The sequence below is a fragment of the Bos grunniens genome, chromosome 28, assembly GCF_055505025.1.
Source record: "Bos grunniens cultivar Pamir isolate PY7600 chromosome 28, Bosgru_T2T1.0, whole genome shotgun sequence".
NCBI classification, from domain to species: domain Eukaryota; kingdom Metazoa; phylum Chordata; class Mammalia; order Artiodactyla; family Bovidae; genus Bos; species Bos grunniens.
In genome coordinates this window covers 44,821,816-44,843,646 of record NC_141192.1, presented here as the reverse complement: position 1 = coordinate 44,843,646, position 21,831 = coordinate 44,821,816, and the positions used below count along the sequence as shown (strand labels likewise).

The window sequence follows — 21,831 nt, the reverse complement described above, 5'->3', positions numbered from 1 at the left end:
CGGTATGAACCCTATACCCCGTCAGACCCAACCCCAGGGATGTAAAGAAAGAAGCAACACCATCATCGCTCCAGCATCCTGAACTGGTCTGTCTCGCAAGTCACTCAGCACCAGAAACCTTGGCTCAGATTTTTCTTCAAGACCAGCCAGCAGAAGTAAAATGTTATTTTAAATAGATCTGTGGAACTCTCAGTCCAGAAAATATCCTTACTTGCCTGCGGATGTCTAAGGAAAAGCCTCTCCTTTAACCAGGAGAAAACTCTGGAACCCTGAAAACAAAAAGTTGAGGTGACCCTGTGGGATACCTGAGCTCCTTTAACCAGACTTGAGGCTGTTGATCTAACCTTTCCATCTTGGTTTTCAAAGAAAGGAAGGAAAACAAAAAGCAGGAAATCATTTGCTCCAGGTTGGCTGGGGCTTTGCAGACTCCACACAGTTCTGCCTCCAAGGAGCTCGCTTCCCTTCACTCAGGGGTGGACAAGGAAAGCAGGGCTCTGAGAGACTCTTTACAAAAGCAAGCAACTGTGTCTCGCGGACTTTATCACTTCTGTTTTGGATTGTTCACTAGTTTTGAACATGGTTGGCTTCTCCCCACCAGCAACCTGCCCATCATGAAAGCATCACCATCAGAGGATGAGGTTCCTGCACATACCATCCTTCCTCCCCAGCATCCATGCTACAATGAAAGGGAACAGGTTGCCCTGCATGCTGGCTGGGAACAGATCCAGTGAGACCCTGTGCTCTGTGAGCTCGGGGGGGCAGGGGGCCTGCAAAAATCTAACACCTCTCAACCCAGGGAGGATCACACTCGTCTTTATTCTGTCCTTCAAAGTCAGGTTGGAGTAACATTCTAGGAAATGATTTTGCAGTTAGTTAATTGATGAGTGGTGGAATAATGGGAAAGTTAAGTTTTCATTTCGGAAACTATAACCTGATTTTTCATTAATTCCCCAAGCCTATTTAAATTATATACCTCCGACGCTTACTCCAACCCAGAAAGCATACATGAGGAAGGAGGAGAGTTCGCCCACTGTCATGTGGGCACTGCCCATCAGCAGCCCTCCTTTGTACAGGACAGAAAGCACGATCAGGTTCCCAGAGAGCCCAGTCTGTTAAGGGAAGAAAACACAGAAGTCAGGTGAGAACCAAAGACCCCAAATGCAAAAAGCATTCACACTGTGCAGGATTTCCTTTATGCATTTAACCATCAGGCAAGATTTTCCCAAAATACATTTTAATCTGAATTTTAAAACCCTTTTTTCTCGGCTGTACTGCACAGCACGTGGGATTTTAGTTCTCTGACCAGGGATCAAATCTCTGCCTCCTGCAATGGAAGCATGGATCCTAACTGCTGGAAAGTCAGGTTAAGTCCTTCAAAAATATTTTTGAAATATCATAATATTGAAGGAAATAATCTCATAAACATGGAAACCTAGATACTAAGCCACCCATCAGATTCCTGTTTTACTCAATCTAATCAATTTGCAAAGGAAAAAAAATGATGTTAAGGATGCCTCCCCTAAGTGGAAGAAACTGACGTATTCTACCATGGTGGGCTGGGCAGGCTGCACTGAGAAGCCAGATAAGATACCGGACTTATCTGCTCTGCTGTGCATTATGTACATAGTGTGTAAGTGTGCCTCCTCAGGGCTTCCTGTCTGTTCAGTTACGGCCATCACTGAATCACCTCTACCATCTTTCCACTTTGAAAGTATCGTGACTCTGCCATCATGGTGATTTTCTAGCTCGGTGTCCTACGTGAGTTCCTTGTGATCAATGTGGTCAACTTTCTTATAACCCTTTCTGGAACACACTGAGATTATTTTGGCTAATCCTCAGTGGGTTTAAAACTGCCTACACCAGAATGACCTGGGCTAAAGGACAGATCGTCAGCCCCATTCTAAGAGTTCTGTGGAGCTGGGGATCTGCATGTCTAACCAGGTTCCAGGTGAAGCTGATGTGCCCGGTCTGGACCATACTCTGAATCAGGGCCTGATCCACAGTTTTGGTCTCACCACCTTTCCTTTAATTACATTTACTTGTCTTCCCCCTCCTTCACCAAAATATTTTTAAGAATGGTAATTCTTAGTTCTGAGAGAGAAGGGAAGTATTTTCTATGTATGGCAACAGCCATACATAGAATAAATAAAATCATCCAATACAAATCTCTCCTGATCACGACGTCTACACTTTTCATTCTTTCCAAAATAATCAACTTACTGCTCCAAAGAAGCCAGCTCGAGCAAATGCCTCTTTCCTTGCTAATTGCATCACATGGTCCACTTTGCTGGTGTATTTCTCTATTTCAGTCATTTCTTTCCCAAAAGCTCGAACAGTTCTTATGTTTCCAATACGTTCCTCAGCTAGCTGGGAGAATAATACAAACATTTCAGGGGAGGCAAAATTAAAATGTGGTTCTCATGTTTAAGATACTATCAACAGAAAACTGCTTGTCATATGCAACGAAGTGAAAAACAGACTACAAAGCAGAGTATGTGAAGAATCCTGCTTTTGGAAACAAATATGTATCCATACATACACACATCATATATATAGGTAGATAGAAAAATAAGTGAGAAGGTTGGCAGATAAATATATTTTTATGCAGTGAGAAAGATAAGATAAAAAAGATAGACTCCAAAATGTTAATAACATTCATTCGGAGCCAGGATTATGCATTTTTTCTCCTTATATTTCTCAAAATTTTATTTTCATAAATATGCATGGTTTTTATAATGAAAATACAATGATTATTTTTAATTTTTAAAAAAGACAAAACTGGACAGCATTACAAGGACAGCACTACAAAGTTACATTTATTAGTTAATAAAGGATAGAGTATCATCCAGAACAACTATTTTCAGAATATGATTAGCCTTTTCATCCTATAAAAAACAGTGACATAAGTTCATATGATGTAGTTAAGTGGGATCAGTGCTGAGGTGTGGGTAGAAATTAAGTCTAGAACGCAGAGTACTTTGGGTTCTAGGATCTGCAGGGCTAACACGAGGAAAAGGACGTACTTTTTGGAAAGGTTAAACACATTCTTTAGGGTCTGCCCACTGATAACCTGGCTCTGAGTTCATCCAAGTGGAGACCACACCAGGGAGGGGCCTTTACCTGAGTGGCTTGTGCCAGGGAGTCCTGAGTGACTTTGGTTAGTTTCCGTAGGTATCGGCCATAAAGCACAGCAATGATGGATACTGGAGGCACCACACTCAAAACAAAAGTGGCCAGTTTAGGGGAGACAAAAAACTGTCAAAAAACCCAAAACATACGTGTTACACAGAGTAGCAAGATACTCTCACTGCCCACTGTAAACATGTGTATGTTTAAATTAACAGGTAGGCCTAAAGGTGCTGTTTGGTAGAACTTTTCAGACATTCTTGGTCTTCACAAAGCCCCACGAATATTCAGCCGCCATGCGGGAGTAACATGACAGACAGCCTCTGAGGCTGTGAAGGCCCTTTGCCCTGCAATGCTGTACCACCACCGGCGCAACGCTGGGCCAGTGCTATGCAAATCAGACCACACTACTCAACAGAGCAGTGGGGACGGAGGAAGGAGACCCCTTCTGCTCCACGCTGGCCAGACCACACCAGGAGTTCTGTATTCAAGTCTGCATCAGGGCTTCTGAACAACCAGAGCAATGTCTCCCTGAGATGACTCAGATGGCAGCAAGACCAAAAATCCCCACGTCACATGACAAAGTTGAAGGAGGACTTGCAGAGGTGTGACAACCAAGTTAGAGCTGTTTCCACAGCTCACAGGACTGGAATCTCAGGCAAATGGATCTGGACTCAACAAAAGGAGTCTCCTAACAACTGGAGTTGCCCAAAGAGTAAGGAACACAATAGGGTTTTCCTATAGCCAAGCCTGCAATTAGGTGGTTATATTTTAAATGGTATTAGCATCATTATTCATTATAAAATAGTATCATCAGTGGAAGACTCTCCTAAAATGCTGGGGGAAGCTGCAGACTGAAATGTAAAGTGAAGGATGGATCAAGCAATCATTCACTTTTTTACTCATTCAACAACTGAGCACCTAAGGCCTACAGGCAGCAGACACTGTCCTAGGCACCTGGAGGTAACTGACTCACGGGGAGTTCCGTCTAAGGCGAGAGGGAGGTGGGAGTCAGGGAGAAAACAGGGGAGACAGAGAGAGAGAGAGCCTGGAGTGCCCTGTGGTCTTGAGGCTCTGAGGCAGCAATGAGCTCAGTACCTTGACCTCTGGGGACGGGCCACCCTGAACAGACAAGCAGGCACTGGGGTGTCAGTGGCCTGCAGGACACAGGTGGAGCAGCGAGGCGATCAAGTAGGTCTGAACACAACACAGCCCAGGCAAGCTGTCTGCACGGCAGGGCAGGAACACCCCTTGCTGTCCCTGAGCCTGGGGATGGTCTCAGGACCCTCCCTCCCTGTGCTCCAGTTCCATGCTTAGAGATAACCTTCTGAAGGATGAGGCAGGTGCTGTCACGGAAAGGAGTGCTGCAGAATCAGGAACACACATCTCAATGGTGGGAGGAAGACCCCACATGTAAACTACTAAACTGACAGTATGGTACAGACATCATTAGGTTCTTGGAAGCAGGCTTACCATAGTCGGATCCAGGGACCCGTGAGAAAGAATGGATATGTCAGTCCCTCCAGAGCTAAAGGCCAGATCCCAGGGCATGCATCCTCACGAGGCCCTGCTATAAGCTGAGCATCTGCTGCTGCTGCTGCTGCTAAGTCGCTTCAGTCGTGTCCGACTCTGTGCGACCCCATAGATAGCAGCCCACCAGGCTCCCCCTTCCCTGGGATTCTCCAGGCAAGAACACTGGAGTGGGTTGCCATTTCCTTCTCCATGGCATGAAAGTGAAAAGTGAAAGTGAAGTCGCTCAGTCGTGTCCGACTCCTAGCAACCCCATGGACTGCAGCCTACCAGGCTCCTCCATCCATGAGATTTGCCAGCCAAGAGTACTCGAGTGGGCTGCCGTTGCCTTCTCCAGCTCAGCATCTGTGTCCCCCCAGAACTCACAGGCCTTACACCCCCACGGGGCTGGATGTGGATGGAGCCTCTAAGGAAGGAATTAAGGTAAAATGCGGTTATAAGGGTGAAGGCCCAGATCCTATCTTTTTAAGAGAGTAGCGAGCTCTCTCCACACAAGCACAGGCGAAAGGCCACGTGAACAGAGCTCGCAGTGAGAGGGTGGCTGCACGCAAGCCAAGGGAAGAGGCCACAGAACGAACCTACTTTGTCAGCACCTCGACCTTGGACTCCCAGAGTCCAGAGCTGTGGGAAATACACTTCTGCTGTTTGAGTCCCCACTCGTGGTACTGTTATGCAGCTCAAGGTACTGAGACAGGCCCCCTCTGACGCCCTGTCCTTCAACTGCTACTCTTCCTGAGCCCCAGACTATTAATATCTGGAAACGGTGCTTTATTTAGTACAGGAGGGCCTTCTCCCAGAGCTTTGCTTCTCTCTTGGCTGAGTGTACACAAGATTTCAAAGCTGTCTTCCATTCTGTATGGTAGACCTTACAGGCTCACTCTGGCAACACAGCCTTCTGCTCCAGACTGAATGCTCTCTGGGACACTGGTCAGAAACTTCAGCTTTTCCACCTATGAGGAAAAATCAGCCACAGTCCTCATTCTAGGGTCTAGAACTGCACCAAGATGACAGCATTGATGGCTACTGGTCACCTGAGAGGTGGTCATTGTGCTAGGGAAACTACACTTTAGATTTTAGCTTTAACTAAAATTAAATTTTAAAACCTGATATTCCATTTCTATTCAGTTACTAATAAAGTTTTAAGTATGTCTGGAGATTTTGGTGTGTGCTTTTCAACCACAAATTTTACAAAATCTAAATACTGATTATTTCCAGTGAAAGCTTCCAGACTTAGATGTTCTGTAAGTATAAAATATACAGTATATTTTAGAATCCTAATATGAAAAGTGTCTCTGCTTTTCAATATAGAGACATTTTTCATTTTAGGATTCAACAAAGGTCTGTCTAGTCAAGGCTATGGTTTTTCCAGTGGTCATGTATGGATGTGAAAGTTGGACTGTGAAGAAAGCTGAGCACCGAAGAATTGATGCTTTTGAACTGTGGTGTTGGAGAAGACTCTTGAGTGTCCCTTGGACTGCAAGGAGATCCAACCAGTCCATTCTGAAGTAGATCAACCCTGGGATTTCTTTGGAAAGAATGATGCTAAAGCTGAAACTCCAGTACTTTGGCCACCTCATGCAAAGAGTTGACTCATTGGAAAAGACTCTGACGCTGGGAGGGATTGGGGGCAGGAGGAGAAGGGGACAACAGAGGATGAGATGGCTGGATGGCATCACTGACTCGATGGACGTGAGTCTGAGTGAACTCTGGGAGTTGGTGATGGACAGGGAGGTCTGGCGTGCTGTGATTCATGGGGTCGCAAAGAGTCAGACATGACTGAGTGACTGAACTGAACTGAATATGAAAAATATTTGATTAATAATTTTTATATTAAATACATGTTGAATTGATAATACTTTGTTTATATTGAGTTAAGTAAAATTATTATCAAAATTAATCTCATTTCACCTTTCTTTCTGTTTTATTAAAAAACTGTTGTGGCTACTCCACACAGCTTGCAGGATTGAACCTAGGCCCTCAGCAGTGAAAGGGTGAAGTCTTAACCACTAGACTGCTATTGAATTTCCTCTTTTTCCTTTTGGAAATGTGGCTAGTGGAGAAAGATCAACAACTTCAGATATGCAGATGATACCACTTTAATGGCAGAAAGCGAGGAATTAAAAGACCCTCTTGATGAGGGTGAAAGAAGAGAGTGAAAAAGCAGGCTTAAAACTCTATATTAAAAAAAACCTAAGATCATGGCATCCAGTCCCATCATTTCATGGCCAATAAAAGGGGGAAAGGTGGAAGCAGTGCCATATTTCCTCTTCTTAGGCTCTAAAATCACTGAGGATGGTGACTGCAGCCATGAAATTAGAAGACAATTGCTTCTTGGGAGGAAAGTTATGACAAACCTAGACAGTATATTAAAAAGCATAGATATCACTTTATATATAAAGGTCCATATAGTCAAGGGTATGTATGGTCTTCCCAGCAGTCATATATGGATGTGAAAGTTGGACCGTAAAGAAGGCAGAACACTGAAGAACTGATGCTTTCGAACTGTGGTGCTGGAGAAGACTCTTGAGAGTCCTGTGGACTGCAAGGAGATCCAACCAGTCAATCCTAAAGGAAATCAACTCTGAGTATTCATTGGAAGGACTGATGCTGAAGCTGATGCTGCAATACTTTGGCCACCTGATGTGAATACTATGGCCAACTCACTGGAAAAGACCCTGGTGCTGGGAAAGATTGAAGGCAGGAGGGAAGGGGGGTGACAGAGGATGAGATGGTTGGATGGCATCACTGATTCAATGGATATGAACTTGGGCAAACTCCGGGAGATGGTGAGGGACAGGGAGGCCTGGTGTACTGCAGTCCATGTACAAAGAGTCAGACACTGCTTGGTGACTGAACAACAATAACTAGAAAATTTAAGTTGCACACGTGGCCCCACTACGTTTCTCCTGGCCACAGGAGAAGGTGTGTCTTCAGACACCTGGTATGAATGGAGGCAAGCAGATGTGAGGGGCTCCAGTCCGCAGCTAAGGAGAAACAGATGTGATGGGTGGAGAGGGTAAATGATTGCAGAGCTGCCTGTCTGTGCAGAGGGAGCCCATCCTGCTCCTGACAGGAGGAGGACAGGGACAACCCTCAGGTCCTGTAGAGATGACTGACAGTAGTAGTTTCCTGCCTTTGAGGACAGATGGCTGGACAGACTGACAGACTAGTGCTCCTCCTCGGTCCAGCACTCGGCACCTAGGGCTCTTCCTACCTGGGCTCATTCCCACCCTCACATGTTCTTAGAACCCAGGCAACAGGGCTTTTGTAAAAGCCACAGTCTGTTCTCCAGATAAGAAGTGAAGGTTCAGGTGCCAACAACAAGTCAATGGCCCCGGGTCCCCAAGGCCTCGGCACAGTACTGAGCACAGCTCACCGGAGTGCGGCTCACCCTGCCAGGGTGCTCGGACGGGACACAGCAGCTGAGGGACGTACCATCATGCCGATGCCAACAGAGGCCTGCGCTCCAGCCCTGAGGCCATCTGAGAGGTTCTCCGTCACTGAGCGCCCCAGGAGGGCTGCGTCTGCGGACAGACGGTTGATCAGTTCTCCTGTGCGTGTCTTGTCAAAGAAAGCCACCTCCTGCTTCAGCACTGAGGAGAACAGAGAAGCCCTCAACCTATTCACGATGCGCTGACCTGCAAGGCAAAAGAAGCTGCATCAGTGGGGGCTCAGCTGCATACCTGAAGCTGCCCAAGTAATGGCCTGGTGGGAGACCAGACACAGCCACGCGCATGCGCTGCTGGCCAGCGCAGAGCTCCCCGTAGTGACCACGGACCATGGGGCCAATGACAGAGCACAGTGATCAACAGTGGAGTCTACAGTTTTATCACACTAACTTCTCACAGCCTAATTCTGCTTCTCTTTCACAATCCTTTCCTGGATTGAACTTTCAAATGTCAAGATCTGGTTAATTATCTACAGTTTATCAGCTAAACGGCCAGCCATCGATGTGGAGTCGGGTGTCCCAGGCTCTGTCACCATGGTGGTGTCACTGCCTATCAACTAACAGGCCTCACAGCAACACTGAGCAGCATCACCCAACACCAAGTGCAGGGGCTGCCCCCGAGGGCAGCTCAGCGGGGATGGAGAGAAGGAAGGGACAGAAAGGGTATCCAGGGAACATACAGCGCTACTTAGCAGCATCACCCATCGCCACGTGCAGGGGCTGCCCCGCGCGGGCAGCTCAGCGGCTGCGCACCACCACCCAAACTCCTGGAGGCACACAGGCAACTGAGCTCTAATGCTGGGAGAGGAGGGGTGAGCACAGAGTCCCTTGTCTACCACGATCCCCAACCTGGGGGGCGGGGCCAGAGCATAGGGATCCCACGAGACCCGCCCCACCCAGGCCGCCCAGGAGCAGGATCCTGGCACCTGACGTCTGCATGAGGTAGACACGGACGGCATTGGCTGCGGCACCACACAGGAACACGCCTCCGAGCGCCAGGCAGAGGCGGGTCAGGCTGGAGCTGCAGTCTGCAGAGGGGTTTGTGTAGATGACGTCAATGATCTTCCCCAGGAAGAAGGGGGCGGACATGGTGATGACACTGGACACCGCCAGAAACCCAACTGCAGCTGGAAAACACAAGCAACTCTCCGGTTCATCGGTGCTTTGCCCAAGGAATAGGGCGCTGAGTTCATCAGTTTCTTTCCCGAATAAACTTTTCAGAGCGTGTGATGCTCAGAGGCTGGGAGTCTCCTCCCTTTAGCTCCTGGACCCTGACTAAAGAGGAGAGCCAGATCTGGTTCTGGGGCCCTATCAGGCAGGGTGTCTGTAGAGGGCACTAATCCTACCCAAGTATCCAGACCAGACGACCTGGCTTCACCCTGGTCTGTTCCTCTCTTCTTCCCCAGCAGTAACTGAGAGCTAACCACAAAAATCCACTCTGGTCTCCCTCCTGCCTCTTGATCTAGGGGTTCCACTCAGATGACATTTTTCCTACCTTCATGCTATATGTAGTTATTCCTTGGCATCTAACTGTATCTTAGCTTGAAGATCAAACTATGCAGGTAAAGCTCTTGATTATGTCTAATATTTCACAAGACTGTAGGCTATGGAAAGCAGGTATGGGCATCTACTACATATGTGATGCCTTCCTTCTTAATATGACTGCTTTGGGAAATAAAGTACCAGAGTATCACCACGATTATAAAAATAGGCAAGAACACAACTGTTCACACTCCTTAAAAAAAGACAAAAGCACAGAATCCTTTCAGAAAAGAAAATACTGAGAAAATCCAATTAGGAACAGCATGTGTCACAGATAACTACATTCATAATAAGGAATGCAAATTTAACCACAAAGATGTATCATTTTTCATCTACTGGATGGCAAAGCTCAGAGTTTGACAACACCCTGTTAGTGAAGCTGCAAGGAAGCGGCATTTACACTGTTAGTAGCTATGCAAACTGGTACAGTTGCAGTGGAAGGTGATGACATCCTACTGGTCAAAATGTAACTGCACACTCCCTTTTGTCCACCAATTCTATCTCTAATGTGTAGATACACTCCCATATGTGTATGCAAAAAAAAGGTACACTCAAGGGTGTTCATTAAGGCATTGCTTATACCAACAAAAGATTCAAAATACTCCAAACATTCCTCAGTGAAGAAAAGTTAAATCAATCATGGAACATGTATTTTATACATATTATGCAGTCATTAAAAACACTGAGGTGACTCTATGGAAAGCAACATGAGGCAATCCACTAAGACACACTGTTATCAAGAAAAGCCAAGGACACAAATGTTTGTGGGGCTTTTTTGCTAGTTGGTTCTTAAGTTCATGTAGGCACAAAACAACCCTAGAAATTCTTATGTCTGCAATGTACACCTGGTACCTCTCCACTGGCATCCAGTTTAAGAAAGTAAATAGAAGCTTTCAAGGAGGATCATGGTTTCAGACCTGCATTGTGACCAAAGACTCTGCCCACCTACTCCTACTTCCTTTGGCCTTATCTCTCACATGTGTTCACCCCAGTAGATCTCTTGAACATCTAATTCTGTTCTGACATCTGCTTGTTGGAGACCCTAAACTGACACACCCAATGACCTTTCAAAACTAAACACACACATCCACATGTTTACGTTTACAGCTGAGCCATGGTCAAAGAACTTCCCAGGCAGCGCTAGTGGTAAAGAATCCGCTTGCCAATGCAGGAGATGTAAGAGACGCAGGTTTCGATCCCTGGATCAGAAAAATCCCCTGGTGGAGGGCATGGCAACCCACTCCAGTATTCTTGCCTGGAGAATCCCATGGGCAGAAGAGCCTAGTGGGCTACGGTCCACAGGGTTGCAAAGAGTCAGATGTGACTGAAGAGACTTAGCATGCACGCGTGCACAAAACATCTCCAGGGAAGTAACAAACAAGTAACAGATTCCTTCTGCAGAGTGGCACCAGGTGACTGGGGCAGGGTGCATATGTATGCCACTGTGAACCTTCCAAGTTCAGTCCTCCCGGGGCTCCCTCTGTATCTCCTGACCACCCCCCCCCCACCCCCACTGCTAGCACCATCACTGATCAGTCAATGGCGAAGACCCTAAGTGGACACAGTGTGGGGGATGGGTGCTCCCAACACCCTGCAAATAGCTTCTCTATGTCTTGCCTAAAGCTAACACTTCGGTGAAAGACTTCACTTTTACAAAATGTTAATACAAAGAGTTAAGAGCAAACTCTGCCAATCAGTAGTTCAGCTGGCAAACAGCCCTAGGAGAAATATGAGCTTGTTAAGTCAGGAATACTGCCCATACTCTCTCCCTCCTGGGGGTCTTCTAACACCTCCCCTCAAAGGAGGCCTGCTTTGCAACCCCATCTATAATACAAACCCTGACACACCTTTCATTCTCTTTCCACCATTTCCCAGCCTTTGGGAAGTTTCACTGATCTACTGTATCTTTCCATTAGGAGAAAAGATTTCTATTTTGTTCACTGTTATATCCTGACTGCCTACAGGGATAGGCATATAGTACAAGCTCAATAAATACTGGCTGGATGAATGAACAAACTGAACTTTGGCAAAGGAGGGAAAGAAAAGTATGTAAAAGTTCAACAACAGCCTAAAGAGAAATATAAGATCTGGTAGGTAGCTCAGAAAGTCCATGTGGAAATGACTCCTTTACAGGAGCCAGGAAACCCTCATGCCTGACTGCATAATATAAACCTGGCCAAGTGCCATTTTATCTTGCTGTAAGACTCAGGATCTTGTTTCAAAACTCTGTGTTCCTGATAGCTGTGCTCAGAGGACTGAAAGCCCAAGGGTCCCGGGAGCATGTGTAGCTCAGGTTCTGCAGGGCACGGCCACAGAAACCAGTGTCCTGGCAACCCAGGAATTAACCCGGAAGACCTGTTTCATCTGTCATCAGCAGGTAGTCTCTCTAGTCTGTTTCTTCCCTTTGGCAAATACTTCCCTAAGTGTAACGTATATGCAAAGTGCTACCAGGGTTCATCTCTCCCTCCCGCCTCTAGTTTTCAAATTCAGTTATGATTCCAAATAAGAGCCTGTACAGCATGAACACACACTAGTTCTTACATAGTAATGTAATGATTACAAAAAGAAAGGAATTTGGCTGAATTAAAATTTGTTCCAGGGACTTCCTGGTGGTCCAGTGGTTAAGAATCCACTTGCCAATGCAGGTGACATGGTGTTAAGGAAACTAATTCCACATGCAGCAAGGCAACTAAACCCACGTGCCGCAACTGCTGAAGCCTGGAGTCTGTGTTCCACAACAAGAAGCCACTGTGACGAGAAGTCTTTGCACCACAATTAGACAGTAGCCCCACTTGCGGAAACTAGAGAAAGCCCACTCACAGGAACAAATATCCAGCAAAGCCAAAATAATCAACCTTAAAAAAAATCATTTCAGGATCTCTCCTTTAAATTAAAAAAAAAAAATTATTATTGCCATTTGCCTCTTTCTTCTACAAGTTCAGTTTAGTTCAGTCGCTCAGTCGTGTCCAACTCTTTGCAGTCCCATGGACTGCAGCACGTCAGGCCTCCCTGTACATCACCAACTCCTGGAGTTTACTCAAAATCATGTCCATTAAGTCGGTGATGCCATCCAACCATCTCACCCTCGGCCGTCCCCTTCTCCTCCCACCTTCAATCTTTCCCAGCATCAGGGTCTTTTCAAATGAGTCAGTTATTTGCATCAGGTGGCCAAAGTATTGGCGTTTCAGCTTCAGCATCAGTCCTTCTAATGAATATTCAGGACTGATTTCCTTTAGGATGGACTTGTTGGATCTTCTACAAGTTAAATGTAGACAAAATAAAAAAAAATTTCTGCTTTGGGTTAGCTGGATTTCTGTTAAGGTTTTACTACACAACACCATCTCTGACATTCATGAATCATGTATTTGCACCACAGCTATCATCTCTGATTCTTCCCCAGACCGGATGAGCCAAATAAACCACAATCCTTCTGGATAGTCTCCATCTTTTCCCATGGTTCATTCAGCATTTGCTTACTCCTCTTCCTTGCTTGACTGTTACTGTCTCTTAACAAGTATTTTGAAGCATTTTTCTGTTACCCTAAGTCTATCCAGTCATGGCATTCAAAGAATGAGAGCAATCTCCTTGAAAAGAAAGAAGGAAAACCTGAAAGGCAGGCTGCTCGGAGAAGGGCTGTGGCCAGTACCCAGGTCCTGGACCGGCAGGTCTGGGGGCGGCAAAGGTTGTACAGCCTGTCTACGCTAGACACAGGACAGCGCTTTTAAGGACTCATCTGCCCACGGAGCTAGGCAGGTGCAGCAAGCCCCATGTCACTCACGGACTAAGGCACTAACTACCCACCACTATCTGAAGCATTTGCTACGCACTGTCTCCTCCAACAATGCTCTCACCATCCTCATTTTCCAGAGAAAAACTCAAGCACTTAGAGGGAGCTTGCACAAGGTCACCCAGCTCATCTACTGCAGAACCATATTCTGAGACAAAAATCTGTCTTCTTCATCTTCCCACAGCCAAGCTGAGAAAACAGCAGGGACCTCTGCTGGGGAGGGTGAGGCCAGCCAGGGAGCAGAAAGGCTGCCGCTGCCGGATAATGTTGATGTGGGGACTGTGGTGCAGAGAAAAGGTAGGAGGCTCCAGGCTCTCAGAGAACAGGGCCGCTGCAGCAAGGCAGGCCTAACAGGGCCTCAGGCTGGGTAGCGAGACAGTATTTTATTTTATTTTACTTTATTTTTAATTTTATTTTTTTTAAACTTTACAATATTGTGTTAGTTTTGCCAAATGTCGAAATGAATCCGCCACAGGTATACACGTGTTCCTGAGACAGTATTTTAAACGACTCACTCCGGCTGTAGAGTGAAATGAAAGGACCTGAGGCTGCCCTGCTCCAGGCAAGAGGGGAACTAAGGTGAAGTGGGGAGGAGGGGCAGCGGGGACAGGATGGTGACAATGAATGCAGACATTCTGAAGAGCTAGACTCCACAGGACCTGAGATTTGGGGAGACGTGGGGAATTCTGAAGTTGGGACTGGCAGGATGAGTGCCCTAGCTGTCATCTAGCTGTCTGACCTCGACTGAGTCATTCAAACTCTCTGCACCTCAGTTTATTCATCTAGAAGGTGGCAATAAAAATAACCTTTCCCTCAAGGAAGTGTGAGAAATGACACACAGACATGATGTCTCCAGCCCAGTGTCAGTATCCAGTCAACAATGAAGTGAAGTGAAGTGAAGTTGCTCAGTCATGTCCGACTCTTTGCAACCCCATGGACTGTAGCCTACCAGGCTCCTCGGTCCATGGAATTTTCCAGGCAAGAATACTGGAGTGGGTTGCCATTTCCTTCTCCAGGGGATCTTCCCGACCCAGGGATCGAACCCAGGTCTTCCGCATTGCAGGCAGACGCTTTACCATCTGAGCCACCAGGGAAGCTAAGTCAATGATAAGTATGCACTATTATCTATCAACATACTAGGCTTCCTAGCTTGCGCTAGTGGTAAAGAATCCACCTGCCACTGGGAGATCCCTGGGTTGGAAGATCCCCTGGCACTTCTGTCCAGCACACATGCCATGCGAGCTGCCCATAGAACTTAAAATCTTCTAGTTGCCACATTAAAAAGAAACAGGTAATATTTAATAACATATTTTATTTGATCCAATATATCCAAAGTATTAGTCATCAATGAACATTAAAATGTAAAGAAAATTCACATTTTTTCCCCATACTAAGTCCCTTCAATATCTGGTATTTCACTCTTGAATCAATTCCGACTAGCACGTTTCACAGCACAGCTACAGGATGTTCAGGTTTTCTCTGAAACGTGGTTATTTCCGAAGCAAATACACTTGCAGGCTTTCTGGAACAATTTTGTTTCCGAGGTTCAGCCTCACTGCGCCACCAGCACTATCCCTGTGAGAACTGTTCACTCCCGACCTGGGCTGCAGGATGAGCCATCCTAAGCGTGCCTCGCCCTCTCCTTGCTTACCACCTCCACTGGTTTCCTCAGTGTCTTCATACTGGTCACTTAATGGTCTAGCTCTGTAATATTCAACTATGTATGTAGCAAAAGCTCCTGGCGGGCATCAGGTTCTAAGAACTGTCCTCATCTCAAACCATACAAGTCCTTATCCATGTTTCAGTGAACAGCTTGGGGGTGGAGGGCTGGACATGCAACTTCCACATTTGACCAGTGACCCACCTGGGATATTGATATTCCCTGATAGCTCAGTTGGTAAAGAATCTGCCTGCAATGCAGGAGACCTGGGTCAGGAAGATCTGCTGGCGAAGGGATAGGCTACCCACTCCAGTATTCTTGGGCTTCCCTTGTGGCTCAGCTGGTAAAGAATTGGCCTGCAATCCAGGAGACCTGGGTTCAATCTCTGGGTTGGGAAGATCCCTTGGAGAAGGGAAAGGCTACCCACTCCAGTATTCTGGACTAAAGAACTCCATGGACAGTCCATGGGGTTACAAAGAGTCAGACACAACTGAGTGACTTTCACTTTCTTTCTTTCCACCTGGGAATTATGAGCAAGACAATCTCCGTGGTGCCCACTGCACCAAGACTCTCCGTCATTGTCATCCCACTACCCCCTCAGGCCCTGGGCTCACTCCTAGCTCCCAACTCCACGCACGGTGCTCCCACCCTCCCACTCACTGGACGCCCCAGCAGCCTCTTCTATCTGCCAGACCGGGAGCACAGCTCGGACCAGTTACCTCTTATCCCATCAGCCACAGGGGCTCCTCAGTGAGCTCCCTCATCTTTTAAGACTCCTGTGACCAAGACGATAAGACAAATTATCAGTGAAAAATGACTGCAGAGCAACCTTGTAGGCCACAGCTGTTGGAAGATATCTACAAATTCCAACACAAAGAGAGACACAGGGAGGAAGGGCCAAGGGGCGCATCAAGGACTGTGGTTCCTTCAGAAGAGAGATAGACATGACAGTCTTCAGCAGATACCTACAGGCGTCTCAGACGGCAGACCCTGTTTTTAAAGTTTCTGATACAAATCACTTAAGATCAAAGCTTTCTGGTCACACAGTTAAGGCAGCATGTTCAGCAAACTGCAGAACACAGATGAAAACACTGCTATTCAATCATATAGTTCAATTTCTGAAGAAGAATTTTTGTATTCCTTTCTCTAAAAATTAACAAACATTGGAATTCCTTCTCTTCAATTCAGTTTTTCAGCCTCTTGATTTAAAGTAAACACACACACACACACACACACACACACACACGTGCTCGTTATTTCCAGCATTGCAAAGAGATGGGCCAACATCTAAGGCTGCTCCTACAAGGATAAGTTACAAATTAATGGTGATCCCCCTCAACGTTCTCTCAATCTTACAAATGTCAACATTCAGAGTGGCTGCAACATAGTATATAGACAATAGTATATTGTCTTTTGAGGCAACCCTATGTCCTTATAAGGAGCTTTCATCTTGTTAAATACAATATGTATATATTTTGTTGTGAAAGTGAAAGTCACTTAGTCCTATCTGACTCTTTGTGACCCCATGGACTATACAGTCCAAGGAATTCTCCAGGCCAGAGTACTGGAGTGGGTAGCCTTTCCCTTCTCCAGGGGATCTTCCCATCCCAGGGATCAAACTGGGGTCTCCTGCATTGCAGGCAGATTATTTGTTTGAAAGGTGGGAAAAAATTAGTGTACCAATCCAAGACTTACTCCCTCAAATTATACATTCACACTTATTCAAGGCAGCAAATCTAACTAGCTCCCCTTCTTAAAATAAAAGGAGGTACAGCTCTTGCTTCCTTAAAGGCTGTCTTCTGAGCAGGCTAACAGACAGGACATGTAGGAACAGGCACAAAGGTACAGGGAGCGTGACCACGCGCAGAGGCAGGGTTGGGCCACCTATCATGGCCAGAATGCGTGGGCGCCACAGAGCCTGAGCCTGATACCTAAAAACTTCCTTGACATCTAAAATTTCAGAAACAAAACTGGATTTCCTACACTTATTTTTAATTACATATGAAGATGATGAACACACCCTGCAGTGCTCAGGGTTTCTAAACTCAGGTTTCCACCTGGGCCTGGTCGGACCATCACTTATTCCTTCTTTGAAGGCACTCTGTGCCCTATTCGGTGCCACACACACGCTAAGGACTAGACACAGAAAGATGAAGCAGACACAGCTCTTTTCCCAAGAAGCTCATAGTCCAATGAGAACTTCTAGTCTCAAGTTTTTCTTTTAAAAGAGAAACAAGGAAAAAAATTTTCCATCAAAAATACACACACAACCAAGTGACAACATTATTCTCTTTATACCTCCGTAATACCAAGAACCCACTAAGCTGTAAAAGTCAGTGGGAGGTAAAATGTTCCCACTCTGTTGCCCTCCTCTACCACACCAGCGTGCCCTATATCACAGATCACTCTCTAGGACTATCCTTCCTAAAGCAACAGATTTGTAACAAAAAATGTGGGATTCTCAACTGCTTCAAGTCTAAGAACATTACAAGCCCTCTTTCCCAACCCTCATCAAACCTGCAGTTTTATCTCTAGTCATATGATCTTTTCATTAATGCCTCTCCCCTACTAAACTGCAAGCCCCAGCAGGAGCAAGAACCAGGTTTTCTTCTGCTCACCAATGAAACCCAAGGGCCTAGCACACAAGACTCAATATTTATTAAAAGAAATGAAGATTTGGAGAAACCTCAAAACCGTTTAGATCTTACAAGGACTTTGCATTTAAACATTTCTCCATTTATGGCTAAAAATGAGACTATACAAAATCTGAATTTTGTTTCTAAAAATATTCATTTTTACTTTCTAAAATTACTCAGTTAAGACTTAGTTGGGTTGTGATCTGCAGTTTCTCAACCCTTCTAGAGTTTACCGATCACTGACCATAGCCAGTGCTGACTCTTCTGAAGAGCTTAGTAACTTCCTGCCTACCACTCAGTGAGGCAAAAACGGGACAAACCTGACAGGTTTACATCGTTTTGCTTCACGGAGTAAAAATAATGTTGGCTGCTTAAGAAATTAATCTGAAGCAAATAATGTGTATGTGTTTTTTTTTAGTGCAAGGGCATATTACAAAATAAGTTCACTAGAGTCTACGATTAATTTTACAAAGACAAGGTAAAAACAAACAACCAAACAACCCAGGTCACTTGAGAACACTGGCAAAGTCAAAGCGAAAGACTTGACCACTGTAACAAGGAGATGCCGCTCCACTTGCATAATATGCTACACCTTGTCCGCGCACCTGCGGATCCACACCGCTACAGCAGGCGCGCTCCGTCCGTACCCCCAGGGAGGACGCCCAGGTAAAAGCACCCTGTCCTCTTCACCGATTCCAATGGCCCCAGGCCCCCTGCCGCCCCCTCAGTGCCCCTCTCGCCGGCCCCGGACCTCGCACGGGAAAGGTCGCCGGTGACCGAGAGGAGGGCCCTACCTGCCAGCCTCCGGCGCTCGGGCTGCGCCAGGCTCAGGAGCTTCTGCGCCTCCGAGCGCCTGGCCGCCGCGGGCCGCAGCAGCGGGCCGTGACCGGGAGGCGCCGCGGCCGCAGGCAAGGCCGGCCCGCGCCGCCAAGCCTCTCCCGCGGCCCGCGCGACCAAGGTCGAGCAGCCAGGGAGCGCTGAGCGCGGGAGCCTGGAGGCGACGGGCCCGGCTAGCGCCCAGCACCTAGACAGCCCGGGGTGCCGCGACCAGAGCGCCAGGAGCCGCGCCAGGCCCGCGCCGCCCGCGGGGCCGCCGGGACCCCCGCCCGCCCACCGCCGCGGGGCTCGCGCGGCCCAGCCACCCGCGAGCAGCGCCGGCTCCACGCCCCCAGGCCTCGCAAACGCCGGGTGCGTCGACAGCGTCCTGGTCTCGGGGGAGCGGGCGGCTGCGCCGCGCCTCAGGAGCAGTCGCAGCGGCCAAGCCGGGGGACCGCGCATGGCGCCGCGTCCGACCGTGCGCCTCGGTCCGCCGCCCCCTCCGTTCGCCGCCGCTCGCCCGCCCGGTTAGCCGCCCCCGCGCCCGCCCCATCCCCGCCCGCGCGGCCCCGCCCCGGGGCGCCGAGTCCGGCCCCGACCACCCCGGGGGCCCGCGCCCGTCGGCAGCGCCCCCAACCGGGCGGCCCAGAGCCAGCGCGCCGCCGGCCCCGCGGTGGAGGAAGCGGAAGAAAGCGCGATGTGCCGCCGCGCTTGCGCACTGCCCCGCAGGGCGCATTTCGCGCCCCTGGACCGCTCGGAAGAAGCTGGGAGCGGCGCGCACCTCTGGTCACGCGGGCGCGTGGGAGAGCGCAGGAGCGATCACACGTACCCGGCTTCTGACCGCAGAGGGCTACTGGTGTTCGCGGGCTTGGCGGAGGGTGAAACTCGGGTAGCTCTGAGAGGAGAGGGGTCATCTCATAAGGTGGACAGACGTGCACTGAGCAGAGGTGGCCCGGGTGCGCCGGCTGACTGCTCCCGGTAAGACCAGGCAGAACGCGGTGTGTAATACCCGGGTGCGGAAAGCCCAGATTAGGGTCAAAACCCACCGGGACGCAGGGACTTCACGCCCTGACATCCGTACTCTAGGGCCTGGTCCTTATCTAAGAATAATGTTTTAGGAAACGTGGGTAGCTTTTTGTTGACCTGTCAGTATTTTAAAGGCTGGGACTCGGATGAGGCCAGTGAAAGTGAAATATTGCCTCAGTTGCAATATTTATGGCTTCGGGGGGGAAAAAAAGGTTAATAATCAAGATAAATATATTTTAGTTCAAATTTTTAAAAAATCAAAATTAATGCAAAAGTCCATAATGAACAATGTATCAAAATTTCAAATGAAGGATCTGTCCCCGCACTTGGGCCAGCCCACCTCTCTCTCCCACTTTGATCTCAGCCCTCAGAGTTTTGTTTACAAAATAAAGCAATTAGCAGCTTTGTTTGCAATTTGTTTTCAAAAATTTTTTTTCTTTAGAATACCATTTATCTTGATTATGGAGCTATTTAGAGTTTCCCTAAATTTTGCCCCCAGGAGAGTGCCTCACTTACCTCTACCTGGGGCCCTGGTAGGTCAGGAATGTAGGACTTCTGAGGTGAAGTACCCATAATGGAGAGGTAATGTAGGATTAAATCCCACCCTAAATCCTGTGAAGACAACAGGAATCCTCTAAATTCCATCCTCTAAATTCCAACCTCTTGAACCTAGAGGGGCATGGAGTCCATAGTTCACCACTCCACCCCCACCACCTCTCCCTGGCCTCTACCTTCTAGAATGCAAGGTGTAATATGACTGAAGCTTACGCTGCTGATTTATAAGTAAGCAAGTCCTCCTGAGACTTTGTTAGATGACTTCTGAAAGCAAGGGAGATATAGTGCCCCATACCCCACATCAAGTCAAATAATGACATCCCAGTGGGAGAAAAAGTGACAATTTTAATTCAAGTCTAATCTTCCTCTTCTTTTCTCTTTTCTACTTTCCAGAAAACTGTTGATGCTGCTGTCTGGGAAAGGCTTTTTCTTTCTGCCTTCTCCAGAATGAAGTCCAACATTTTCAGCCAGCACTCTCTAGGGTCTGGAGTCAAAAAAGAAAATACCTGAAGTGTAGCTCATGAAGATACCATAACTCTCTGTGTTGCCTGCACTTCTAACAATCAGTCAGATGATAATCTGAAAATTATCCCTGACAAAATTGTCATGCTTGAAAAAAAAACCCACCCACCTATCATGATATATGAGGAAGATTTTTTTTATTTACTAACATAGAATCTAGAGAAAACACCCATGGTTCTTTTAAAAAAAACCCAGTGGGGGAAAGAAGCAGGGAATAAATATTGGCTAAAGGATCCTCTGGACTTATATGATCATCACACCAAAAAAAGGAAAAAAAAGTGTTCAGTTCAGTCCCTCAGTCGTGTCTGACTCTTTGCAACCCCATGGACTGCAGCATGCCATGCCTCCCTGTCCATCACCAACTCCCGGAGTTTACTCACACTCATGTCCATTGAGGCAGTGATGCCATCCAACCATCTCATCCTGTCATCCCCTTCTCCTGCCTTCAATCTTTCCCAGCATCAGGGTCTTTTCCAAGGAGTCAGTTCTTTGCATCAGGTGGCCAAAGTATTGGAGTTTCAGCTTCAACATCAGTCCTTCCAATGAACATTCAGGACTGATTTCCTTTAGGACGGACTGGTTGGATCTCCTTGCAGTCCAAGGGACTCTCAGGAGTCTTCTCCAACACCACAGTTCAAAAGCATCAATTCTTTGGTGCTCAACTTTCCTTATAGTCCAACTCTCACATCCATACATGACTACTGGAAAAAATCATAGCCTTGACTAGAGGGACCTTTGTTAGCAAAGTAATGTCTCTGCTTTTTAATATGCTGTCTAAGTTGGTCATAACTTTCCTTCCAAGGAGTAAGCGTCTTTTAATTTCATGGCTGCAGTCACCATCTGCGATGTTTTTGGAGCCCCCAAAAAATAAAGTCTGCCACTGTTCCACTGTTTCCCCATCTATTTGCCATGCAGTGGTGGGACTGGATGCCATGATCTTCGTTTTCTGAATGTTGAGCTTTAAGCCAACTTTTTCACTCTACTCTTTCACTTTCATCAAGAGGCTCTTTAGTTCTTTACTTTCTGCCATGAGGGTCGTGTCATCTGCATATCTGAGATTATTGATATTTCTCCCAGCAATCTTGATTCCAGCTTGTGCTTCTTCCAGCCCAGCATTTCTCATTATGTACTCTGCATATAAGTTAAATAAGCAGGGTGACAATATACAGCCTTGATGCATTCC

General features: G+C 47.2%; 2 protein-coding genes across 4 annotated transcripts in view; one reads left to right on the top strand and one right to left on the bottom strand.

The window, feature by feature from the left end:
- Positions 1-19,051, bottom strand: part of ABCB10 (ATP binding cassette subfamily B member 10) — a 33,860-nt gene extending 14,809 nt beyond the window's left edge. The window contains exons 1-6 of one of the 3 annotated variants that reach the window (XM_086381668.1): positions 18,524-19,051; positions 9,031-9,231; positions 8,092-8,294; positions 3,121-3,255; positions 2,221-2,367; positions 974-1,109 (exon numbers count right to left, since the gene is read on the bottom strand). In XM_086381668.1, the coding sequence (XP_086237794.1) occupies positions 974-1,109; positions 2,221-2,367; positions 3,121-3,255; positions 8,092-8,294; positions 9,031-9,231; positions 18,524-19,007 (1,306 nt within the window). In that variant the 5' untranslated portion in view covers positions 19,008-19,051. The remainder of the gene's footprint in view (positions 1-973; positions 1,110-2,220; positions 2,368-3,120; positions 3,256-8,091; positions 8,295-9,030; positions 9,232-18,523) is intronic. The other 2 variants (XM_086381669.1, XM_086381670.1) reach the window with 2 other exon arrangements.
- Positions 19,006-20,881, top strand: LOC147343289 (uncharacterized). The gene is made up of 3 exons (XM_086382214.1): positions 19,006-19,023; positions 19,078-19,523; positions 20,520-20,881. The coding sequence occupies exons 1-3, from the start codon at positions 19,006-19,008 to the stop codon at positions 20,575-20,577; spliced, it is 522 nt and encodes a 173-aa protein (XP_086238340.1). The 3' UTR covers positions 20,578-20,881.
- The last annotated feature ends 950 nt before the right edge of the window (positions 20,882-21,831 follow it).

Bases quoted from the DNA above. Each gene is read 5' to 3' on its own strand.
- LOC147343289 (XM_086382214.1), top strand. The intron at 19,524-20,519 runs GTAAGACCAGGC...TCTACTTTCCAG, and splicing joins GCGCCGGCTGACTGCTCCCG to AAAACTGTTGATGCTGCTGT.